The sequence below is a fragment of the Pleurodeles waltl genome, chromosome 8, assembly GCF_031143425.1.
Source record: "Pleurodeles waltl isolate 20211129_DDA chromosome 8, aPleWal1.hap1.20221129, whole genome shotgun sequence".
Classification (NCBI taxonomy): Eukaryota; Metazoa; Chordata; class Amphibia; order Caudata; family Salamandridae; genus Pleurodeles; species Pleurodeles waltl.
This window is the reverse complement of record NC_090447.1, coordinates 208,965,966-208,980,717: the sequence shown is the minus strand read 5'-3', so window position 1 is coordinate 208,980,717 and position 14,752 is coordinate 208,965,966. Positions and strand designations below refer to the sequence as shown.

Sequence of the window (14,752 nt, the reverse complement as noted above, 5' to 3'; positions counted from 1 at the left end):
ACATTACTCTAAGCAATATCACTTGTGTTCTTGATTAGAGACTTAAAATAATTTCAATAACATATAAGTATTTAATGAGAAAAAAATAATACAATCTGTGTACAATCAATTTATAGTGCTGTGTGTTGCAGTAGCACAAACAAATGTATGTACCAATGTACACCTTCTATAGTTGGATTTGTCACAATATGAAATCACTTAATGTTATAATTGCAGTGTCTCTAAATGGCTTTAACAGCCTTAGTTAAAAAAAGTCCCAAAAATTCAAACAAGTAGAACTCTGAAGCAGGATATAATTCATTTTTATTACTTTCACTAAACCACAGAACCAGTACAATTTGTAAATTATACATACATGATAGATTTATGAAACAGAATATTGCTTTTAATGAATTCTGTTACAGTGCTGTTACAGTACGTTCTTCTACAGTTCATTTCGAGTAGAGTAAGCCCTGGTAACAGAGTAAGTCGCAGTGTAATTTTTTACATATTTACATGGTCTGACATGATAACGCTCTAAGACCCTTTAGAAAATTAATTTATTCAAAAAGGTTAAAGAAACAATTAACTTCATTTAGCATGGCAGGCATTTCATTGCCTTTATTGCAAACTAGATTATCAATTGCCTTAAAGTAAATATAGTCCACTCAATACTATTTCATGTGTCTCCTTCATTTATCTATGTGCACCTTCTTTATTTGGTGCTACACAAACATAAATGTTATTCCAGTTATTCCTAAATTTTATATTGCAACGTAGTTGTATTTTTAATTGTTATTAATAATAACCGAGCAAAATTGTATTTTTGCTAAATACTCAATGAAATGTATTTTATATTAATGTCCTGTTCTCAACTAAATGTACACAATTTCTCAATAGAAAGGAGATGAACTTTGTTTTTTTTACTCCAGTGCACATAGCAAGCTTCACTGGAAATGCATTATTTGTTATCCTCATAATTTCATGTTACATGTTAGCAGTATAAGTCTTACTGGTGAACCTAAATATCTGGCCATAATGTACCAATATCGTTGCACACTTACACACTGACATTTCAATTAATAATTAGATAAATCGTATATGTGTTGTGTTATTTTATTTGCTAAAAAAATACGTTATGATTTGGGATATGTTGGTTACCCATCTAAACATGCCAGTGTTGGGTATATTATTTTATTTTTGTCATTTTACTCTGAAAAAAGCAACCTGGACATTTTCAAACAGAACACCGACAGCGTATGATTGTCTCCTGTTCTCAGTGTATACAGGTATATTTATAATAGCTAGATGTGTACAACTGTTGAGCACTAGTACATTATTATAAAATCCATGACAAGAACATGTACCACACTACTTTAGATTTAAAATACACTTTCTTTGCTACTAGGGTTAATTGGTCCCAAGAGTTCAGTTTTTAACTTCTTCTTTAGGAGGTGATTTTGACCATCAAGAGCAGTGGGACACACATTTGTGTGCGAATGTTCCTCCTGAGATTTAAAGGTAGGCAATAATACCCAAAATGGATTCAGGTCTCCCTTCACTCCAAGTACAATCACCTTTATAATATCTGTCATTAATCTGATCGCAAACAAAATCTTGATTAAATTAACCCTGTTAATTACACACTGTGGTATATTTGCATTTCCCATCATATTTTTAAGATCTCGTTCATGTTCTGCTTAAAGCGTCCCTTCTTCAGTTCTCCTTTCTAGTTATTGGATTTGCTCAAATATGCAGACAAATGGCACACAGATGTGTGATCACCTAATATTCCATAGTCTACGCTTATGTCTTTCCCACCACGCACGATAACATGCATTGACTGAACGACCACACATACATTTGACATGTCAAAGGTGGAATTTTTCCCTGCTGTCATTTACACTAAATGCAAAGCATTATCTCAATACTTCAGACAAGTGATCATTTTCAATTGCCTGGGACATTGTGGTACAGAAATGATACTCCTATACATGCATGTTGAGCCTGTCTATCAGTTGTAAAATACAACTTAATTTTACACATACTTTTGTGATGTGGTTCATGCTTTTTCCATAATAATTTGCTGTGTTGTGCATGAAATCTAGAGTTTCAGTGAACAAGACAGTGCTCAAGACAACAAGTAATTATTGGGGTACCCAATTACTTTGGTCGTACAACGAGTGATTGTAATTCTGTCTGTTACAAATTGGGGTACGTGATAGTAAGGCCTCTGGGTAGGTAACTGGAACCTTCCTAAAATGTGTGAGTGAATATGATGCTTTGCTTCCTCATCCACATCATCTTACTCTTTCCATCTAGGCTACTTTTCAGCCAGAGGGTCTTACAACCATGCATGCACTCTCCAGCTTTCAGAATATCTGGAAAGGTTCTGGCTTGACTCCATTTGGCCAGCTTGTATCATTCAAGTGAAACAGGCAGGTTTTTGTTTTCAACCAAATGCAAAAAGAAAGCGAGCTCCAATGCCACTCTACGAGTGAAAGCAAATTATATAAATGACAAATAACAAAACATAACATAAAATAATGCAGTTGCCAGAGTATTAACAGGTACGGAAATGTGTGGACATAACTTTGAATATTAGGCAAGCATTGACCACCATAAAGCCAACGGTGCCCCTTACTTTTAAAGCATTTTAAAGTGTTTGAGCAGACATCCTGTAGTACACAACTAAGCCCAAAGTATCAGGAAATTGCTTGTTGGTGTCAGAGAGTCTCTGTTGTGTGACTTTCAGCAACACATCACGTTGTAACTCAGCGTGACTAAAGAATGCCCATGTTGTGCCCAATGTTAGTGCAATGGAGGTTAAGGAAACACTGAGTGAGTTGCAATTGATAGCATATGGTTAATAAGTGTAGCAAACAGACTACAACACTAAATGTCAGACAAGGTGAAATACACATCTCCTTTGGGAATGGGGAAAATGCTGGAATTGTAACAAGGTTCTATACAGGCTATATTTACAGGAACATACAAACATATTTCACACAGAAAGCGTTCTTTAAAAAAATACAAAATTAGACAGTGCTGTACAATATGTAAACTTACAAGGTGTACTTTCCACACAAAAGAGAAGCATAAATAAGAAAAAAGATGATAGTAAACCATTTAAATATAGATACATTTGCCCAACTGGTGTATTTTTTAAATTAGAATAAATAAATGTATTACATCTGTTCACATACCAGTTGTACAAAAATAAATTATTTTCTTCAGTGCTGAGTTGCTTATTTTACATTTGCAATTAACCCACAACACATTTTTGTTTTTGTGTCTCTGGATGGGATAGGACTGTTTCCACATGAAGGCAGACAACTTCAGTATATTTGATGCAATCAAGCAAAATGCTGGAATCAGTATTTGTGAGCACACAACATTTTTCATGAATTGCATTGGAACATGCCATACCCTACTGGTGCCAAATGGGTTATTAGTGGTATAGTCTACTAGTGTTCATTTTTAAGAACTTTAAAATCTGTCTCATAAAATGTATCCTTTTATAATACACCACAGAGTTTGATCAAAAGCAGTTTAATGTCCCACCTCCACTCGACTTTGGAAGCCCCTAATTTAGAAAGATTAAATTAGGCAGGTGAACATTGACTGTTCAGGCCTGGAACAATCCACATTAACTACTGCGAGTGGAACAGCCCACCTGAGGTTCAGGGAATGGTTAAAGGATCATAACTTGCGTTACAATGCCCAACTAGCCAAGGTTCTAATCTACTATGTTTACTTAACACATTCTTTTCAAGAAAGGGAAGACCCCTACTTTACAAATATTAGTGGATTGCATGTGTTGCACACTTTACAACACTCTGATAACCTATTATAATTCAATCTAATTACACCTCAACAATGTCGTCCAATATATTATTCATCATTTAACATTCATGCACCTGGCACCTTCATTTATCTTTGCTTTCCCAAGATGTACATAAAAGGGCAAACTGAACACTACATATGTGTTCAGAATAGTGGCTGTGTTATTAGCAGACATAGCCAGTATGTTGAAGGAAGAGCCTTTGCCTCCGTTGAAATAATTTAAAATGCAGTAGTCCTTCTTTTGATTGTCACGCTGAAGCATTCTTTTCATCTAGAATAAATCTAGCTTTTTGTTTGATTGTATGAAACAACATCATTATGGCTGTGATGGCTAGCTCAACAAAACCAAGCATGCATTCAGAATGTGTTGCCTACATACCTTGCACTTAAAACAGTAACTTTCAGTGGTTCACACTCAGCTTTAAAGTACTTTATGGACATCAAACTCTCGAATAGTAATAGTTGGAGCTCTGTTTGCCCATCAAATAATGATTATATACATTTTGGTTGTGAGAATGCGTCAAACGTGCTGTCTATTCAGAATAAAGGGCTCTTTCTCTCTGTATCTATACATAGTACCAATGTCTTTGAGGGAAACCTGAAGTTTATTGTATATGGAAATTATGAGGAAAAAATGATTTTTTATTTATAAATATGTTTTCCTCAATCAAATTTAATTGTTATAATTTACTTGATGACTGAAATAATACAGTACTTCCATGTGGTACTGATTATCACAAACAACTGCCAAAATGCTTTCTATGAGGACTCACTTTTATGACTACCACATTGTGGTATATTTTTTATTTCTAAAAGATGATAAGTTCTTTGATTGAAATAAACTATACACTTTGTACACTAAAGAAAAGCACTTGCATTTTCTTATCAAACACATTGCACTTTTTTTTCTGGTAAGAGCGTTACGGGGGTATTTAGGGAATCTTTGATGCATTTGCCTAAAAAAGCAAACATTCTTCAGCTTGAAGCCAGTAAGTAATAAAAGACAATGCGGTGGTAACAATTGAGGAACACCTGGGTTGGGAAGATAACTAGTCACTTTAAACAAGACCAGTTGGATCAAAATATTGACTCTCTCTATAAAAAGAAAGAGTATTTTTACTTTGTTTTTCTTTGAGGGTAGGTGCAAGTCCTCTCTGAGATAGCTTTGCTAGAAAGACACCACTTTTTATTTAAAAAAGAAAACTCAACTATTTCAACAGGAAGGTCCTAGGAGGAAATTTTTCTCCTATTGTCAAGAAAAAAAAGTTGAATAGAAAATGTAATAATAAAATTGGCAGCAAGCACTTTGTTTTCCAGTAAACGTCTGCAGCCATTCCTGGAAATAAATCGACTGAGAGTATCAATGGCTGTAGACATACTTTGGTCAATCAGTTACTTATATAAATATCATGTTTTACACGGACCTAGGGGTGTAAAGTGACATACCAAAGAGCAAGTATTTACAACTTGTGAAAATACATGCTGCTGTTGTATCATGTTAAGTTTGACTTGAAAATGACACCTGATCATGAACTGTAAGTATTGGAGGTAGGTGACATTGGGAAGGTGGTGCTGTAAATCTTCAAATATCTCACAGCACTTGTAGCAGTTCCTTCTGCTTTCTGACATCCCAGAATCAACTCTCTTACCATGTAAAGTAGTGTGCACATCAGCATGTGGCCCAGAGTGGCAGCCTCTGTGGTTAAGTAGCTTCCCTTGATAACTACAATGTAGACCAGTGTTCTCTTCATCTGGGTATGCCATATAGCTGTGTGTCAGTAATGGCTCGAGGAGACATTTTTGTGGAATGACTAAAGCCATGGGTTAGCATTTTTTTAGAGAACATTGTTTAAACGCTGATGGCCTCTGAGACAGAAGGCATCCCTTTGCTAACTTCCCAAGTCCGTCTTGGCACTGAACAGTTCTTGTGTGCCAGCCTGTGTCACAGGTTCTCGAACAGGAGAGCCATGGTCCAGTCACCCAGTCAGGCTGAGTAATCTGTGGCACTAGTTTGTTGCTGATGCTGGTAATGCTGTTCGACGATGGAAGTTGTTTTTTGGGAACAAAAAAACTGTAACTCACGTCCACAGGTTTGCTGGCATCAGTGGACAGAATTTGTACTATAAGAATATCCTTGGTTGCAGAATGCCCCATTGTATGAAAAGAATCCTCCTTGTGACTCCAGCCACTGTAGTTCATGACACTTCCATTTAAGTCAATGATTGTCTCAGATGTGCTGATCAGGTATTTCCCATTAATTAAATACTCGCCAGATTTCTTTTTAAGGGCTAAGTAAGCTGTAAATGTCTTCTGATCCTTGGCCTTCATTTGCCGGACTTTGATATGAGTTGCACCTTCTGGTATCTTCACTATGTCGGTGTAGCCCTTACTGAAATAAGAAGAGGCACATATTAAGTATGCAATGGCTAGTTTAATTTTCATAATCAGACATACTTGAACTCATAATTCCGCAAATGGTGTTAAAAATAAGAAATATAAATTTATTTAAAAAAAATATTTTAATTACATTTTTGCTTTAATTCTGCTTCCAACATTTAATAGTTACATTGTATAGATATATTAAATCAATAACGTTGCTGATACACAGTTTAAAACATTAACTTGACAACTTAACTGAGGTCATTATCGCACATTAAATGAGGGGTACAGAAATGGTTCCTGAACAGTCGCTCGCCAAAATATAAATATGGGCACTTTTCCACTACATCAGGTATATACTCTTGTGGAACTGGCGCTTATGCGCTGCGTGGGGGAAGATCTAGCGCGGTGTGGATGTGCGTGTTGAGTGTAGGGTATATAACTTGCATCATGATCTGGAAACACAGCTCCTCAGTGGGCGATCGTAATGGAACACCTCTGGCTTACATTCGGGCGCAGGGAGGTGCCAATCATTCCGGTGATTCTCATTTAAAGAGTCCCTAGTTGGGCAGGGTGGAAAGCCGTCAGGGCTGACTACTATTTGCAGATGTTCGTGTGCATTAGTTCAAGGCGGTTTCTCGTCGCTTTTGGCGTCTAGTCTATCTATCAGGATCTCCCACGCCTCAGTGCCCGTCTGCCGGGGTCACATTTTTATGTTACTTAGCACCATCAACTCTGCGCTGGCCCATCTTACTGTCGTGTTGTGCCAGTACGTCAGGTCCGGGGCGGTGGCCGACTTCCAGTTCATTGCTATCAATCTCTTGTACATTATGAAAGCTAGATCAATAAACTTATATAGGTGCTTGTGCTTTTTGTCTCTATTTCTCAGGCCTAGCAAACAGGATTTAGGCTCTACTGTGAGTGCCAGGCCCGTCAATTCAGATACCTTTTCCAGTACTGCGCTCCACTTTACACGCACTAGGGGGCAGTCCCATACCATGTGGTAGAAATGTGCCAGCGGGGCTCGGCACCTTGGGCAAGCTGGGTCCGAGATAGGGAACATACTTTTAATCCTGGCTGGAGAGAGGTAGGTTTGGTGTAGATAATTTAGTTGCGTATATCTGAACCTAGGGTTTCTCGATACTCCCTTAGTGTGTAGTAGGGCACAAGGCCATTCCTCCTGTGTGATCGGGAGTGGGAGCACCTCGTTCCACTTAGTTAGTGCCTTCCCCAGGGCGGGTACCGTTTCTTTATTCAGTGCTTTGTACAGGTTCGACACTATTTGCAGTTTGCCGTCGTATTGCAACATATGGTGTACTGCAGTGGAGGTCGTGGGTTCCTGTTCCCCCGACCCCCACATCTTCTTTATAGTGTGGCATAGGGCATGATATGTCATAAATTGCCCTAGGTTTACTGCTGTGAGGTCGCGTATTTCTTCGAAGGTCATTAATTTCCCTTCCTCGAAGCAATCGCCGACCTTCTCGATGCCCGCCTCTGCCCATACCGCCAAGGACCTTCCTCTGTCTCTCCCAGCCCGGCCCGGGAGGGCCCCTAGTTGCACTAGAGGGGAGTAGGGTAGCGTGCGGCGTCCACCTTGAATATATCTCTTCCAGCATGCATGCGCCACCTGCAATTGTGGTTTGCCTGCTATTCCCTTCGGGGCTCCGGCTGCCATCCATGCGACCAATGGTGTGCCCCTCAGGTTGGCCAACGCCCCTGCCGACTCCGCTAATGTGGGTCTATGTATCCAGTCTAGTACCCACTGGAGCTGGGCAGCCGCATAATAACGCTCGAAGTTTGGGGCACCCATGCCTCCCTCGGCTACTGGGCGCTGTAGTGTGGTGAGAGCGACGCACGTTCTGCCTCCTGACCAGATGAGTTGCAGCAGTGCACCGTTTAGTTCATGGAAAAAGCTCTTGGGGACTAGGAGTGGCAACGCAGAGAAATAATATAGGAGCCGGGGGAGTATCAGCATATTTGCTATTGCAACTCTGCCCATTGGTGACAATGGCAGCTTGCCCCAGAAGCGAAGTGATCCCTTAATGGAGGCAAGTGCTCTTCCCAGGTTACCGTCTCTGAGGTCCTCCGGTTTATGGTATATTTGAACCCCCAGGTATTTAAATGAATCAGAGCACCATCTCAGGCGCCCGGATAGGGTTGCAGCTCGGTTTGATAGTGTCCGTGCGACAAGGGGAAATACGCACGATTTTTTCCAGTTTACTACCAGTCCGGACATTATGCCGAACTCAGTAAGGAGTGTCATTACTGATGGTATTGTCTCGCTTCCGTTACGGAGATATATTAAGGCATCATCAGCGTACAGAGATATTATGTGTTTCGTCCCGTTCCTTAGTATACCCCATTCCTCCTCCCTCGAGTGGCCAGGAGTTCCATGGCAATAGTAAATAGCAGGGGGGATAGGTGTCATCCCTGTCTAGTGCCTCTTGCGATCGGGAAACTTTCGGATACCGTTCCGCCTGTTCTGACCCTTGCTTGTGGCCCGGAGTACAATGTCTGCACCCCTTGTATGAATTTTGGGCCGATTCCCATTTCCCGTATGGTATCGAATAGGAAATCCCACCCCAACTTATCAAAAGCCTTTTCTATGTTCAATGATAGTACGATTTCATCATATGCCTCCGGGGGGGTGCTTCCCATCACTCCCAGTAGTTGGCGACTGTTTAGGAATGTATTGCGTTTGGGAATGAAGCCGTTTTGATCTTCGTGTATCAGTTTATGGATGACAGGGGCCAGCCTGTTGGCCAATATTTTGCCCAGAATTTTGCAGTCGGTGTTTAATAGTGATAGTGGTCTATATGATTTGACATCTGTGGGGTCCCGTCCCTGCTTGGGCAGGACCACTATCACTGCTTCTCTCTGTGTGGGGGGCAGTGCCTTGTGTCTCCAGGCCTCTTCGTATACTTTTAATAGATGGGATTTCAGGAGGACTGAGTATTTCGCATAGTATTCCATTGGAAGGCCGTCCATACCTGGTGCCTTGTTTCTTGGCATTTGTGTTAATGCGGCTTCTAGTTCCGCAACACTCAATGGGGCTTCTAGTTCTTCGGCGTGTTCCTGAGGTAATTGTTTTAAATGAGCGCCAGATAGGAAAGTTACGAGCTGACCGGGTGTAAAATCCGTGCGCTTAGTGTATAGGTTCGTGTAGTAGTCCCTGAACACCCTATTTATATCTGCCTACGTGGAGACACATTCATTATTGTCTAGTTTTATAGTCCCTATTGGGGTCTGTTGCTGGGTTCCCTTTAGGAGCCAAGCCAGCAGTCTGCCCGATCTGTCCCCCTCAGATTGTTGACGCATTAAATGATACTTATAATCATGTTTGCGGAGGCGGGAGTCCGTTTCTTTGTATTTTATGCATGTTTCTTTTAGTGTGGCGTATGGTGCTTTATTACCGGCTATCGCTACTTCGAGTGTTCTCAGTTCCTTCTCCAATTTGCTTATCTCTGAGTGTAGGGCGCGCCTGACACCCCAGGTAGATGCCATGCAGAACCCTGTTACCACCACCTTGTGTGCCTCCCATTCTGCTGCTCTTGTGTTTGCGGAGTCAGAGTTGACTTCCCAGTATTGCTTTAGTGCTGTGCCTAGTCCCTCTGCGTAGGCCTGGTCTTGGAGCGCTTCTGGCTGCAGCCGCCATGTGGAAATTACCTGGCGGGTCCCGCCCCAACCAAGGGTTATTTTGAGCGGGGAGTGGTCCGACAGTGTCGTAGCTAAATATTCTGATGCCTTAGTTAGCGCGCATATGTCAGTGGTGCCCCAGATTATATCTATTCTTGTGTGCACCTTGTGTGGCACAGAATAAAATGAGTATTCTCTCTGTCTGGGGTGTTGTATTCGCCAAAGGTCATGTAGTCTCATGTCGTCCGCCCATTTCTGTAGTGGGTTCTTGGTGCTTCTGGATATTACTGCTGATTTAGGAGGAGCTGATCTGTCCAACTCTACGTCCGGGAGATAATTAAAGTCACCCCCCCATATGGTGGGCTCTGCTGGGTTGTCTAGTAATGCCGGGGTGAGCGACTCCAAAAATCTCACCTGTGCATTGTTGGGTGCGTATATCCCTATGAGAGCTAATTGTCTCCCATCTAGGTGACCTTCCACTATCACATACATGCCCCCTGTGTCAATCTTGTGCGAGGTTCTGGCAAACGGGACACCTCTTGCTATCCAGATCAACACCCCCCTGGCTACGCTGAGTGTGTTGTGCCTGTGACCTGCCCGCCCCATTTCGTCTGAATCTCTTGTAATTCATCTTCCATTAAGTGTGTTTCTTGTAGGATAACTATGTGGGCCTTTAGGCGCTTGAGGCGTGCGTGCACTTGCGCTCTCTTGCTCGGTGTGGACATTCCCCTTACATTCCACGTAATTATCTCATATTGTTGTGCGTGTGCGACGGTTTGTTGAGCCATATTTCCCTGTGTGGTGTCGCACTCATTTGCTCCCTCTTGGGTCCTATTTCCTTCCAGCTGTCTGCGCATTTTACTAGGTCTTTGTCTAGAGCTGGCGAGCGCGTTAGTCTACCCTGCTGGCAGTGTTGACCTCGTCTAACCCCTTTAACTCCCACTGTCCCACCGCCCTGTTTACTAATCCCTCTAACTGATTGCTACCACTCAAACTTAAAGAAAAAAGGAAAAAAAGTAAGAGAAGAACCCCATCTTTGTTGCTTGGTGGGGTCAGTATCCGTTCGGACACTCGTGGGGGGGCACTCATTTCGGGTCGGGTGTGTCACCTGTGTGGAGCACACACCCTTCCTCAGACCTGGTCTGTGAATGTGCACGTGCATTGGCGTGAGCACCCCTGGGAGGGCCCTCTCATTTATCTGTCCCCCCTCCCCCTTCTGCCGCCTATTGCGCTTATACCGCTATGATCACTGGTGAACAGTTTAAAAAAGATACTTTTCGGAGCCAGTGCGGTTTGTGTTACGATTCCAGCTTTAGCCGCTTCAGGATTCTGGATTCCTAATGTCCTGGCCAGTTTCTGACAGTCTCGCTTTTACTGCATTGTCCAGTTCACAGTTCGTCTGCTGCTCTTGGAGTGACATCCGGGCCCCTGAGCGCTTCCGTGATTGTTGAGGTTGAGTTGGTCGAATCCGAGTCTGATGCAGATGTAGGGGTCGTCCGGAGTGTCTCAAAGGGGTTTTGCATGAGTATCGGAGTTTCTTTTAGTATTTTCGCTCTTTCTTCTGCCGCCTGCTTCTCAGTGGGCTGGCCCCTTGGGTATCTCTTGCTGCGTTTCCTTGTTGCGGCGGTGGTCCATTCCTCCTCCTCAGGTGCACCCTCGTTTGATTGCATGATGCCTTTGGCATGCATCCATGTCCAGGCATCTTCTGGGGAAGCGAACATATGTGTGCTCACCCTCAGTTTAGCTGGAAAGAAGAGAGCGTACTTAATGTTGTGCTCCCGGAGTCGTTGTTTGATTTTCACGAAAGAGTTCCGCCTGTTCTGTACTTCTTGAGTGAAGTCCGGGTATGCGTGGATCACTGCATCCTCAAATTGGAATAGACCTTTATTGCAGAAACGCTGTAGTATCAGGTCTCGATCCCGGTAATTCAGGAGTTTCACTAAGAGAGATCTAGGAGGCTGACCCGGGAGTGGAGGTCTGCCCGGGATTCTATTTGCTCGTTCTACCGAGAGGAACTTGGAGGGGGAGCCATTCAGTACCTCTTTGATTAGCCATTGCTCTGCTGTTAGTTCCGGGTTTTGTTCCGGGGGAATTCCGGTATCCCCACTAGGCGAATGTTGTTACGTCTGGATCTACTTTCTGCTTCTTCGGCCCGTCTCCAAAGGATCTTTACTTCCGCGCCCAACCGTTGTATTTGTTTCTGATTGTCTGTTACTATTGGGCCTGTCGCTGTTAGGGTATCCTCCGTTGTTTTCACCCTCTCTGACAGTTTCTGGTGGTCCACTCTAAGTAGATTTAAGTCTTGCGTTACTGCGTCTATCTTATATTCTAAGGATGATTTAGTGTCCATGATAGCGTGTAGTACTTTTTCGAATTGCACCGAGTGCGTTTGAAGTGTGTTTTCGAGTGATTGCAGGGTTGTATTTTGCAGTTGTTCAATGTGCGCCAGGCCCGGCGTATTTCGTTCCTGGTTCTTTGACGTCCTAGATTTCCCAGCCATTTCTTCTCCTTACGGATGTCGCTATCGACCAGAGATGGAAGGACTGATTGGGTATAACTTTCGGTGGTCGTGTGTTTTTGAGTGCGACTATGCTTCTTCCAGGATGCGGCGTCTTTTTTGAGGGGCTTCTTCGTTTACTGTGCGAGGCAGGCCCAAAGAGTGATGTGGGATGGCGCTGTGACTCCTGCAGCAATTATGGGAGGGGGGGGCGGAGTGGGGGAATCAGCCCACACCCCCGGGGACGCCCCGGGCCCACGGGTCCAGCGGGGCACAAGATATTGAATGTGTGAACACCTCGCCCCCTGTTAAGTGCCCCTCGCGATGTCCCCCTTTGGGGGGGGGAGACCCAGGGGGTCCGCGCTGTCTGCGTGGGACCGCCTCCGTCCACTCACGAGTCGAGGACAAGTCTCTGGGTGCACTCCTGCGTAGGGGGGAAAGGGGGTGAAGAAAGGTCCGTCCCCGAGTTGAGTACCCCCGGCTGGTCCCTGCTGGGGTCGGGTGCCGTCTCTCGCAATCCCCACGTGTAGGGGGGGGGCGGAAAGGGGGTTGTAGCCGCCTGCCTGCGGCAGTCGCATTGCGCTTCCCCCTGGCCGCAGTTGAGCGCTCCTTATGCCGTGCACTCCTATTATCGGGGCGGCTCCCTCTCACCTGCCCGAGGTCTCCAGACCGAGCACTGTGGGCCGGCTCACAGCTCCGTAGCCAGTTTCAGCTCTGCGTTGTGTTCTGTAGGTAGGGAGGGGGAGCGGTGTGCGGCGGTCGGCAGGAGGAGGCCGAGGAAGTCTGCGCCAGTATAGTGCCACGCTTCGGCAGCGGGTGCGTCGTTGAAGCTGCAGATGCCTCCCAAGGAGGGGGGAGGGGAGGGGAGGGGAGAGGATCCCCTCCCTTCTGCTTAATTTCGCCGATCCTGCTCACAGCAGGATCGGCCCGGGTTGAGGCGCGGAGCTCCTGCTCCGTTCGTTGCTTGGTTGGGAGGGGGGGGGAGCGGAGCGCCGCCCCAGGTTGTCAAGGGCCCGAGAGGGCCGGACCAGCGCTCGGACCCCCCCGTCTCACCAGTGTCCCGGGGGTGCAAGACTACCGGCCGCTGCAGCCCCCTCCTCACCTGTTTCCGTCGTTTGGCTCAGGGTGCTGCTTCGCCGGGCGCCTCCTTTGTGCCGCCGGAGTCCCGCGATCGAGTCGACGTGACTCCAGCCGCGTTCAGCAGCGATTCAACTGCCCCTCGGGTCCAGGGCCGCCCCGGGGGCCGGCACGCATCGCACTTATTGATGCGCCCTGTCCGGGGGTGCCCACCAGGATCTGTAGGCCAGGCCCGAGTCGGAGCTACTTTCTCAAGCGTCCGACTCGGTCGCCATCTTGGCTCCTCCCCCAAGAAATATAAAATACTCTTTAAATTTGGTAGGAAATTGACTCTGATGAGCTCAGTGTTCTTGTTGATGAAAGTCAAACATTCCAACATTATGTGGGGATTGCACTAAAATAATCCTACCAAGTATTGCAATGCTTTTCACTGCATATGGAGCAGTGTGCATTAGATCAGCAAACAACTATTTGCATCTCTATCCCAGCTTTTGACTGACAGTCAGTTAAAAAGCCAGTGGGGAATGCATGGGTAGTCGCCTGGATCCGCATTCATTTTTTACATTAACAATTGCACCAAACAAGGGTCTGTATGCATAGTAATTGTCACTTTCAGATAATTTCAGAATTGTTCCAAATTAAATGAACTTAGGGTTTAGATGGTATTTTGAGTCAAAATGAACCATTTCTTTAATTGTTCTGACTTACTGTGCAAAGGTGTAAACGTTTTCTTAAAAATCTTCATTTAGGTAATGCATTCATTTTACATATGTGTTTAGTGTAAGTCAAGTTCCCTTTAACCTCTATTAAATGTTTGCACCAATCTGTGTGCTGTATTTCATGTTGTATACTATTCAAGTAATTTAGTAGCTTGAGTATTAAACATATATTTATTGCTAAATTAAAAATATAATTCTGTGCTTATTCTTCCACACTACTACAAGTCAAACTATGACACAAAGTAATTCAGTCACCTATGTAAACTCAGTTGAATTAAAGTGTTAAGCAAGAGTTTGAGGTAATCTTTGTGTAGAGCTAAGACTGACTCATATGAATACATTTTACAGAGTAAGAAACCTCATGGGAGTGGAGCTAGGCAGCGAAGAAGATGGCAGCATCCCTTTACACCTCTGCAACAGCCTGCCCTCTTGTTGTGTAAGATCTCTTACCTGTCGAAAGGCGGTAGGTGCTAAATGGTTACTGCTGTGGGGACGTGCTGCTGCCTGGGGCAGAGGTATGCACTGTGACCCAGTGGGAGACGTGGAGCCATGCAGCAGACTGAGGATTCCAGCCTTTGTAAAAATGATCGGGTGAGTCCCATGTGGGGGACCCAGGCAA

The 14,752-nt window shown here is 44.2% G+C and overlaps 1 protein-coding gene across 1 annotated transcript in view; it reads right to left on the bottom strand.

Annotated features, from left to right (window-relative positions):
- Window positions 1-286: 286 nt before the first annotated feature.
- ADAMTS5 (ADAM metallopeptidase with thrombospondin type 1 motif 5) overlaps window positions 287-14,752 on the bottom strand; it is a 96,108-nt gene continuing 81,642 nt past the window's right edge. Inside the window, exon 8 of the mRNA XM_069204079.1 lies at window positions 287-6,214. Within this exon, the coding sequence (XP_069060180.1) occupies window positions 5,650-6,214 (565 nt within the window). The 3' untranslated portion in view covers window positions 287-5,649. The remainder of the gene's footprint in view (window positions 6,215-14,752) is intronic.